The sequence below is a fragment of the Mus pahari genome, chromosome 11 (assembly GCF_900095145.1).
Source record: "Mus pahari chromosome 11, PAHARI_EIJ_v1.1, whole genome shotgun sequence".
In the NCBI taxonomy this organism is placed as follows: domain Eukaryota; kingdom Metazoa; phylum Chordata; class Mammalia; order Rodentia; family Muridae; genus Mus; species Mus pahari.
In genome coordinates this window covers 47,257,266-47,268,734 of record NC_034600.1, presented here as the reverse complement: position 1 = coordinate 47,268,734, position 11,469 = coordinate 47,257,266, and the positions used below count along the sequence as shown (strand labels likewise).

The 11,469-nt window shown below is 45.0% G+C and overlaps 1 protein-coding gene across 1 annotated transcript in view; it reads right to left on the bottom strand.

Annotated features, from left to right (window-relative positions):
* Nucleotides 1-6,299, bottom strand: part of Emb (embigin) — a 49,453-nt gene extending 43,154 nt beyond the window's left edge. Inside the window, exon 1 of the mRNA XM_021208576.2 lies at nucleotides 5,984-6,299. Coding sequence (XP_021064235.1) covers nucleotides 5,984-6,092 — 109 coding nt within the window. The 5' untranslated portion in view covers nucleotides 6,093-6,299. The remainder of the gene's footprint in view (nucleotides 1-5,983) is intronic.
* Between the last annotated feature and the right edge of the window lie 5,170 nt (nucleotides 6,300-11,469).

The following is an 11,469-nucleotide window of genomic DNA, read 5'->3' as shown; positions in this document are numbered from 1 at the left end:
GAGGAGAGGAGAGGAGAGGAGAGGAGAGGAGAGACCAGCTAGCCTTAGTACACATCTATTTCTGTTTAAGAACATGTTCTTTACAAAATAGTACCAGGAGTTGAAGGGACAACTCAACAGCTAAGATCACTTGCTGCTCCTGCAGAGGGCCTGAGCTCAGTTCTTAGCACCCACACCAAGTGGCTTAGGCTTACAGCCACCATTAGTTGAGTTCCAAAGAATACAGCGCATTCCTGTGCCATCAGCACCTAATGGTGCATATATTCACACACAGCTGCATGCACACATACACATAAATTTTTAAAAAATTATATACATATACATACACATATATATATATGATAATATATATGATTATATATACATGATTATATATATTACCAAACACGCAGGTGATCAGTTCTCAACTGCTGTTTTAATGGAATCCCTATGGTATCAAGCTTTCTCTGAAAAAGCTGAGTTAATGTTTTTCTTCAGACGATTTCAGGTTTATAGGACACGTCAAGAACTGACATTCCCCGCTGATCTATGTTAGGGGTACACTGCTGACGAGATAAATCAGCCCCCTCTCTGGCCTTCCCGAGTCTTTCCTGCAGAGGAAACACCCCAAGGCCGCCCAGGCTTCTCTGAACTCAGGAAGCTGGCATGTCTGCATTGCCAGCTCTGGCCACACTCCTGCTAAGTCTCTCCAGTGTGCACATCTGCAGAAGGACCAGGTCGGAAGCACACACTTCCCGTCTCTCCGTTCTCCTTCACGGCAGCAGCTCGGCTCTTACCAGGCTGTCCTTGCCTCTTCAGCCTTGACCCTTAGGAAAATTCAGGCCTATTGTAATATGATTAGATTTGGGACAGGCAGTCCCGGCAGCAGTGCCGCTGAGGCAATTCTGTGCTCTCTTTACCATATCATCTCAGACCAAATGGCACAGAGGAACCAATATGGAGGAGGGGGGGAGGAGGAGGAGGAAGAAGAGGAGGAAGAAGAAAAGGAAGAAATAAAATAAGAAAACATTTTTAAAATATATTAGTAGTGATGGTTTTAACTTTGAGTGCTTGATTATACTGCCACAGTTCCCCAATGTAAGGTTACTCTTCTCCTTCGGAATTAGTAAGATTTCTCTAGGAAATTTCTTTAAAACTACGAAGAACTTTATGCTTCAGCAAACAGTCCCCCTAGTTTAATTATTACTTATCAGTCTGGACTCATGAATTCCAACATTGTTTAGTAATGTCACCATTAATATAGTACTCAGCAGATTAACGCGAAAGGCTCCTAAGGCCACGGCCAGCCCCAGCCACACAGCAAGATCCTCTTAGCTCGTCACCACCATCATCTGTTACTAGGATTTGTCTGGATGATCTGGCTCCTGGCTCTTCCAGACATGACTCATCATCCTTCAAGGACTTCATTGTTTTCTGGCACCCAGGTCTACACACTTTCCCACCCCAGCTCGGAATAAAGCAGCCATTTCTCCAACATTATTAAAAATAGTGTTCCCAGCCAACATCTAGGTATTAAGTATACTTAGTGTCTAGAAACCAGTGGACGGGGCTGGTGAGATGGCTCAGTGGGTAAGAGCACCCGACTGCTCTTCCGAAGGTCTGGAGTTCAAATCCCAACAACCACATGGTGGCTCACAACCATCTGTAACAAGATCTGAGCCCTCTTCTGGAGTGTCTGAGGACAGCTACAGTGTACTTACATATAATAAATAAATAAATAAATAAATAAATACTTAAAAAAAAAAAAAAAGAAACCAGTGGACGGAGCTACCAATATGTGTGTGCCCACTCAAACACACACACAACATACTTATCACATGGAACACATATGTATAATATGCATGTCATATATATATTACATATGTGACACAGATAAAGCGATGGAGGAGATTTATAGACATGAATTCACACTGAGAACATCAAGATTTTCCCTTCCCGGCTCATCCTCTCTTTATTTTCCTCTTCCCATGCATGATGGAAACCCTGTATCTTGCTTTCCTTGACAGACTTCCTGACTGCTCTAACTGAAGCACCAAGTTCCTCTTTTAAAGTCAGAGAGAAAATGAATCTAATTCATCGGGCTACACACTACATAGGCACAGTGGCTGTGCTATGATCAACTCATATATATATATGACATTCCACTGCAGCTGCCACATCTGTCCCCACATCTGTCCCCACACAGCTGCACTCCACACTCCCGAAGGCTTGTACTGGTCCGCCCTAGAGTATGGGTCAGATATTGCCTGTCTACATGCCACCGTGTAGAAGTCCTGGTCGCCTTGCTTTGCTCTGAGACTGGGGTGAGCTAATTCAGTGGAGTATCTTCTTCTCTGTGCTGAGCCTAACCTCGAACCTCAATTTACCCTTTTTGGGGGAAGCCATCCTCACTAGGATGTGTGCCTCTAGCCCCACCCACCAGGTAATGGTTCCTCCTGCTTCCATTCTTCCAAATACTATAGGACCACTCAGGAAAATATGAAGAGAAGGAGCTAAGGGTAGGGGGATGGAGTACCAGGATGCAAAGTAAGCTGAACATATTCTTAACAAAAGTTTACATAATTTTAGTGATGACCAAATTTTTAAACATCAGAAATAGCCCAATTAAAAATGGGCTTGTAATAAATCTCTTCATTTAGCCATTTTAAACACCTTTAGAGACAAAAATTGCTAGCGTTCTCTACAAACAGAATGGCAGGGAGATGTTGACATATAAGTAAGATTCATTCTAACAAGTATTTACTACCTAGACAATATAGTCTAGAAGGGAAGAGAATGAATCAAGGCAGTATACAGGCTATGTCTTTGGAAATTTAAAATGCCTGTCCCAAATTACTCCATTAAAAGGGTTTCAAAAATAAAATCACCTTGGTTTGTTGGTTATAATACTAAAAATGATGACAAGCCGGGTGTGGTGGCGCATGCCTTTGATCCCAGCACTCGGGAGGCAAAGGCAGGCGGATTCCTGAGTTCGAGGCCAGCCTGGTCTACAGAGTGAGTTCCAGGACAACCAGGGCTATACAAAGAAACCCTGTCTCAAAAAAACAAAAACAAAAAAATGATGATGACAAAAGATTACCTGTTCCTTTTACAGCGATTTTTTTTTTTTTTTTTTTTTTTTTAGATCTCTTATTTACTTGAAAACCCAGGGTATAGGTTAAGGCACGGACGGGGTGGCAAGCCTCATGACCTGAGTTCAACTCCCAGAACCCACGAGGGAGAAACAACTCAAGTTGTCCTCTGATGATCACATGAGCATTGCCAAACCCACACATGAGGACATGTGTATGTACATCCACAAAATAAAGAAAACAACAAAGATATCAAGAAAACCTTGAAGAAACCAGTGACTCACTCCCCTGGGTCTTACCTTTGACCTCATACCAAGACTCAAAAAAAAAAAAAAAAAAAATGCATGTGTGGCTTCACACATACAGACTCACACAGGTAGGTATCCTTGGTCAGAGGTTCTAAATTCTAGAGGGCACGCCCAGTGGTCTCAGAGAACTGTGTTTAAGAAAATGTTCTGTGGAAGGAGACTAACTTTAAACTTTCTGCTCTACTCTAAACTGACTGCAGGTACTGGGGCAACTGCTTAACTGACTGCTCAACTTCCTCTTTGGAAAATCAGGGAGGGGCTGAAGAGATGGCTCAGTGGTTAAGAGCACTGACTGCTCTTCCAGAGGTCCTGAGTTCAATTCCCAGCAATTCCACATGGTGGCTCACAATCATGGGATCTGATGCCCTCTTCTGGTGTGTCTGAAGACAACTACAGTGTACTCATATAAATAAAATAAATAAATCTTAAAAAAAAAAAAAGAAAAAAGAAAAAAATCAGGGAAAATAAAATCTAATTCATCAGGCTACACACTGCACAGTACAGTGCCTCTTACACTGCATTAGTACAATAACTTACATCTTTCATATTGGTCCCCAAAAGTCTTCTTTTAGCAGAACTCCTATTTCTAAATAGTTCAAAGTATAAAGACAAAAACATTCAATAAACCTTGCTGTATTTCTTTAGTAAAGACTATGATGAATCTCATTCAAATTAATACTGAATCTAGGAAGAGTTGTAGAGGCCTCGCCACTTTATTTATCCTTTCATCTATCCATCTAGCTATTTATTTTTATGTATGAGTGTTTTCCCTACATCTATGCCCATGCCCGAGGAGGCCAGAAGAGGGCATCAAATAGGATCCCCTAGGACTGCAGTTACAGTTGGAAGCTGCCAAATGGATGCTGGGAATTCAGATACCAAGCCGTTCAGATTTTGTAACTTTCGCCTGAGTTGTCTTCTGAGGAAGTCCCATGTCCCCCTGACTTTCAGCATGTTTGTTTACAGCTTCATCTGCTTCCAAGTTTCTTCTCTATAGAAGCCAGGAGGGGGGGTTACTTTAACTTCAACCCGACATCAGCAACAATACACCCTCTGGGTCCTCTCCTGATGTTAGCCTGCTTTGACTACTCTCACTGAGAATTTTTCCAAGCTGCTAATGTCCAGGGCTGACTTCTATGCTAAATGAATCCGTTGTTTCTAGGGCAAGACCTGGAGATCCGTCTTTTTAAAGCTCTGGGGGGGGGGGGGAGGAGTTCCCACCACTGCCAAGTGGAGAAGCCAAACTTCTAGAACTAACCCAAGATACATTGACTCTCAGAACAATAGTGTAGGCTGGGTTCATAGCTCCATGGTGGAGGTGCTTCTGTCCACGCAGGCCCACGCTCAAGGGAAGGAGGAAGACAGCAGTGGAAGGAAGTGCAGAGGGAAGAAAGAAGGAAGGGGGAAGGAGGAAGAAAGGAAGAGAGGGGGAGGGGAAGAGCAGGGAGAGGAAAGGGGGAAGCGGGGAGGGAAAAGAAGCGAGTTAGAAAAAGAGGCTATATTTTTCAGAAGCATATGATAAATGAAGCATGGAAGAGGACCAAAGAACCAGGTACGCCTGGGAAGGTCATGTCCTAAATTATTATGAAGGAAAACATGTGGAACAAGAAAAATCCAGAGACTAGAAGAATCCAAGTTAACTGTGTGTGTTTGTGTGTGTGTGTGTGTCCCTTTGACCATTTTCTTTTATACTATGTTCAACCAATCTACATGCTATAAGCTCATGGAAAAAATTTATAATAGTTCCAAACCTTGTGTGGAATAATGTCTGGATTTAGCTCCCAGTGAGGCAGTCTTTCAACTGCTTGAGAAAGTTAGTGGTGACTTAGATGGGAGCTAACCCGCTACAGACACAGCAACTTGCACTGAAAAGCGTTGGATCGCTTGCAACACAGAAAATATATAAACAGGTGAGCTAAGGTGGCAAGATAGATCTTGACCCGGTAATGTTTTTCACGGAAATCCTTCTGTCCGAGTGTCGTAAACACGCAACCTAACACCCTCGAAAAATGTTTTGGTTTTATAAAGATTGTTATGTAAAGACAGCACACACGTCTAATTTTCTTATCTGGGCTTACTTGAGTTGTCTGGCTATCGCGATTTTTACCCTCTGCTCTAAAAAAAAAAAAAAAAAAATCCTCAAAGTCAACACCTGCCAGGAGGAAAGGTGATACGAGAGCCTCGCTGTGGCCTCTAAAGAAGGGAGCCGGCCTCGTGGAATGTGGACTCATAATCATGCCACACTAGCAGAAGCCCCCAGCCTCCCCTGCACGAACCCACGCACTCTATTAGCCCACTTCCTAGGAAAAATCCGACCCTGTCCCACTACCAGCTCCCAGGATCAAACTGCGCTTTACTGGAATGGGATCACCCCTATACCCGGAGGATGCGGAGCCACCCGGGCTCCCACGTTTCCTCCTAGGGTAACCCGCGCCCAGCCAATGAAAGGCCACCCCCGCTCCACTCCGTAGCCGCCTGCGCCTGCATCCCCGCGGCCCCTGCGCGAGCGGCAAAGGATGTCGTCGGGCTGGAGGGTCGCCGCCACTGAGCCTCTTCCGGTGCACCCAGAGCCCTCCCCGCGCCAGTCCCCCGAACCCCAGGCACCTGTGGGATCGCCCTCAGCCCGATCCGGGCGCATCGCCGCCAGAAGACATAGAAGGAGGAGCGGGTAACCAGGCGCCACAAGCGCCCTCAGGCCAGTGTGCGAGCTCATGGCGCGGGCGGGTCGGTCCAGGAGGTCGCTACGGCACCCTCAGCTTGCTGCGATCCGTCTCCGTTGGTCCCTGTGTACACTTGCTGGTAACCCGGCGCCCACTGCCAGTCCCGGGGACAGGACACGCGGAAAAAAAAAAAAGCCAAGTGGGAGGGGCCCGGCCGCCCTGGCCTCCACCCCCGAGACGCTCCCAGCGCAGTTGCGCCGGCCCTCCATCAATTATGCAGCCCGCAGCCCGCTGCCTGCGCGCCCGGATGTGCAGTGCAACCTCGGCGCCGAATCCTCTCCCGCCCCCACCCTCTGGCTAGCCTAGGTTAGGGAAGGAGCTAGCTCATGGAACCAGCCCGGTGTGTCTAGCCCATCACCTCCCGGAGGGGTTGTAACTCCCTACAGAGTGTTCTTTCCATCCGTTGGATGGGTTCACATATTTACTTTGATGTGACAGGTGAAAAGGACAGGTTAGTTCTGCTCCTGTACATCTTTGGATGTGCAAAGGATTCTTCTTACCAGATCTAGGACGCTTTCCAGTGGCCCCGAGCCCGGTACTTAATGTTTCTCAGAGTTTTCTATCAGTGGTGCATACCCTCCCCCAATCTCTGAAGGTTTGGCCAGTTCCCTCTGGATTAAGGTTTCAGAGTCCCAAGGCCCCACAGTGTGTCTCGCTTTGTTTGCTTGCGGCAACAGCTCTCCTGGCGCCAAACAGCTCACCAAACAAAAACTAAGTTAAGGGGATACTGTGTAAATGGCAGAAGGCCATTCATCTTTGTCAAACATTGTGGAATACAATGTTATCTCTTATCCACGAGGGGCCGGAGGTTGGGATTTCTTACTCTCCTATCAAATAAATTGAGATGGTTAAAAACAATTGTTTTCCTATTCGGCGGGAAAGGACTCTAGGTTAAAACTAGTGAGCCTTAAATCCGGGCCACTCAGCAAGCCCTACTTAGCAGCCCTTTATCCTTTAAGAACCTCCACTCAGGTAAAACTGAAGGAAGGAATTAAAGAATGATGTGGTATGAAGCACAGCTGAAGTTAATTTAAAAGAGGGTTTTCTCGGAGTAGATTTAAATATGAGGGCTAATAACAATAAGACACACCCAAGACCAGGTGCATGTGTTTCAGATCTGTGTTTTAACAGTAACCATAAAGACCATTTTGGTGGCTCTCAAGTTACAACTCAAAAGAACTGCTAAGAGGCTCCCCCCCATCCCTCTTTTTTTTTTTTTGATAAGTGAAATTCTAGGGTGGCTCCAGGGGCACCTTGCTTGGAATTACAGTCTGATAAGATCAAAACATGGGCTGCAAGTGTTCTACTGGATAGTTAAAAGATTCCCTTTTGTTGTAAATGGGGTTGCAGGTGAGATTCCTGGAAAACTGTGGACTTATGCATGGAGAAGAAAGGTCATTTCATTTACGCTGAGGGTGGTAAAAGCGACCCGTTGCAATTTTTACATTTTTTGTTTGAGGTCTATATGAAGATAATATTGTCTCTGTGTAACACAGCAAATATTAGTTGTGATGGAACGCTTACCTCCTCGTGGAAAGACTTCATCCGACTCCAAGTGAATGGCTTATTTTCCTTCCAAGTGTCTCCCTAACTTTCGCTATCCCCCACACAACAAAGATTACTGGGAGGGAGGGGGCAGGGTTTTCTTTTCTTTTCTTTTTTTTTTTTTTTTTTTTTCAGTTGTTTCTGTTTTGTGGGTCTTAGACATAACCTAGCTGTGTTGCTGAGGCTAGCTCCCAGGTCCTGCAGTCATGCAGTTCCTCTACCTCAGCCTCCCCGCATGCATGCCCCAGCTTGCCAATACATTGTATGGAGGCGGGGTGGGGCCGGGGGTGGGGTGGGGGGGTGGTGCCTGCATGTAGGTCTGTATCACAAGTGTGCCTGGTGCTCATGGAAGCCAGAGAAGGGCAATGGATCCCTAGAACCGGAGTTGCAAATGGTTTCAGCTATCGTGTGGCTGCTGAGAATCAAACTCTAGTCTTCTCTAGAAGAGTAGTTCTTCACTGCTGAGCCATCACTACAGAGTCATGACCTCTTACTCTTTAAAAGCTAGCTTTCATAATTATAAATTCAAATAAGATTTAAAAAAAATAAAGAGGTGGGCAGATTTCTGAGTTCGAGGCCAACCTGGTCTACAAAGTGAGTTCCAGGACAGCCAGGGCTACACAGAGAAACCCTGTCTCGAAAAACCAAAAATAAATAAATAAAAATTAAAAATAAAAAACAAGAGGGGGTTGGGGATTTAGCTCAGTGGTAGTAGCGCAAGGCCCTGGGTTCGGTCCTCAGCTCTGGAAAAAAAAAAAAAAAGACAAAAAAATAAAGAGGCGTGAAGGAACGTGTTTGGTGGCTGTGCAGTCAGATGTGGGGGAAGGAGTGCCTCTGGGGACCCATGCTGAGGTGTCCCTTCCCCACGAGGGACCAGCCACACAGGAAGGTGTAGTATAAAATAGAGTTTCTTCAGGGAATGGGGAAGAGAGTTGAGGGAGCAGAGACAGAAAAAGGCAGAGAGAGAGAGTAGAGGAGTAGAGGCCAGCCTTGAACACGTGGAGAGAGTGGGGGAGGGGACTGGAGAGAGAGGGGAAGCAGGAACAGGAGAACAAGAGAGAGAGGAGGGGGCAAGTAGCCCCTTTTATAGTGAGTCAGGCACATCTGGCTGTTGCCAGGCAACTGTGGGGCGGAGCCTAGACTAAATGCCAACACTTTCTACAGAAAGAAACTTACCTTATAGACTAAACCACTGAACAAGAGAACTGTGCTTCCTCCAGGGACCCACGGTTAATTTTTAGTTCGTATATGCATATAAAAATATTCATGGGCTGGTGAGATGGCTCAGTAGGTAAGAGCACCCGACTGCTCTTCCAAAGGTCTGGAGTTCAAATCCCAGCAACCACATGGTGGCTCATAACCATCCGTAACAAGATCTGACGCCCTCTTCTGGAGTGTCTGAAGACAGCTACAGTGTACTTACATATAATAAATAAATAAATCTTTAAAAAAAAAATATTCATGTTCCTGGGTTAATATTACATGGGGGAAAATAAAAAACTTCAGGAAAGAATATGGCTTCTGGCCTGGTGGTGGTGGCTCATGCCTTTAATCCCAGCATTTGAGAGGCAGAGGTAGATGGTTCTATGTGAATTCAAGGCCAGCTGTTCAAGGCTAGCTGGGACGTAGCTAGTTCCAGGACAGGCAGACCTAGAGGGAGAATCCCTTCCTCAGAACGAACGAACGAACTGATGAACAAAATATGGCTTCTGTAAGCTGGTCTTGAAAGAATATAAATGAAACAGCTCATCTTAAATATCTCCTGAGGGCCAGATGCTATGTTCAAAAGGAATTGCACACAAAAAAAATCAGCAACACACACACACAATAACTTATCCCGCCATTTGTCTGTGGGCTGCAAACCCACAGACTCTTCCTGTTTTCAGAGTTACAGTTAGAGCACTGGGCTCTGGTGACCCCCACCAAAGTAAGCCATTGTCCTGCCCTCAATAGGTGGTTTACACAAATTACATTTTAAAACAGAGAAAGGATCTTTCATCAATGGTGTCACCATGGGAAGAGGAACACAGAGCTCCCCTGACCACCCATCTTCAGGGTCCTGGCTTGAGGTTTAGGGTTAACTAGAAAGCAGGTGTGTATAATTCAACAGTCCCTTTAAGGGGTGCTCACGCCAATCCTGTCTCCAGTGTCTTCCGTCAAAGCTAAGTAAAATCTCTTTCCGGGAGACAGGTTTCTTCTAGCTTAAGAATCCCAGGAAAATTCCAATTACTTGGTGACTCTCATTTCCATAGTCTGTTAGCTCGGGGGAGTATTCCTTCCTGAAAGGGCGATTATATTTGCAGCCAGAAAAAAAAAATGTATTTTTATAATGATTAAACCGCTCTCAGCAAAGTCAAATGAGACCTTGAGGCTTATACTTTGCACAGTGTGACCTTCTCTGGATCCGGGAGGTGGGCGAGCTAAACCCAAATTCCTGAGCCAGGGCTTGCTAATTCACACCGGTCCAACTGCCCAGCAGGCACTTTCCCACACCTGGGAAGCAGTTAATTGCAAGCACCTCTTAGAACTGACTTCGACTGACCTTTCTCAATTAGTCTTACAAAATTCATCTCAGATTCGCCCTCCTGCAAATGAGCTGACCCTACTTAAAGAAGAAGTGTCATTTCAGTGGAATCTGCCCGTTTATCAATGGGCACCAGTGACTGGCCAAACCCAAGATTATTCCTAGGGTTCTTTTTGCCCATTTATCAACTGGCAGCAGTGACTTGCCACACCCACGGTTAATTCCTGCGGTCCTATTTCTTTGAGCAAAGGAAGTTGAGAAAGAAATATAATTCTTGTTTTGCTAAGCATTTGGAGACTTGCTTTCACCTCTGTTACACTTTTATATTTAGATATATTTTGTATGGTTTGGCCTTGTCCCTGTTACACTTAAAAAAAAAAAAAAAGATTGGTATCTTTTAAAGTCAGGTGATGGAATAATTTCCTTGCATAACTTTTCTGGCCTTTCTGTATAGAATTGTCCTTTCCTTTCCTAATAACTGAAATATGACCTCAAATTCATTAGCACCCTCAGCATATATGAGCTGATAGAGGGTCCTGTTTAATTTTTTTTTTAATTTATTTATTATTAGACATAAGTTTACTGTAGCCTGTAACTGACTTCAGACGCACCAGAAGAGGGCGTCAGATCTCATTATGGGTGGTTGTGAGCCACCATGTGGTTGCTCGGGTTTGAACTCAGGACCTTCATCTCGCCAGCCCTCCTGTTTACTTTCTTGAGCTAAAGCACCTGAATGTTGCCAAAAGTAACCACCCAGAAGTCTTCAGATCTAGGTCACCAGCTCTCCCACATCCTTCTCTCTGAAGACAGCTGCCAGGTGAAAAGGAGTTACGGAAACCCACCATGCGGTGAGAACTGCACTGAGGACGCTCCCTCTCCAGATAAAAATCACATCAGGTCTTAAAAACAACATGAGTGTGTTGTACACACAAAAGAACAGTGTGTGACTGGGAGAAGCCAAGTTGGGCTGTCAAGATTTACTGAGTAGTTTCTAAAGATTAAAGGAAGAAATTCATTGATGGCTTTTATGATTGCCCCTTCCCCCACCTCCACCCCAAAACAGTGTATCCTTTTGAAGCCAGTGGAGCTTCACAAGCTCATTTGTCCTAAGACTGGCTGTTTCAACTTCTTCATAACCCCAAGAAAGAAAAAAACCCTAAGTGTATTTCTTTAGAGCTTACATTTCAAGGAAATTTAGATGGCTTAGTTTCTGTTGCTATGATCGGTTGGCCTAGGGGTATACAAAATTGTGGTCCCCACTGTTACTGTATTATAAAGTCCCCTCTCTGGGTTGGTCTGAG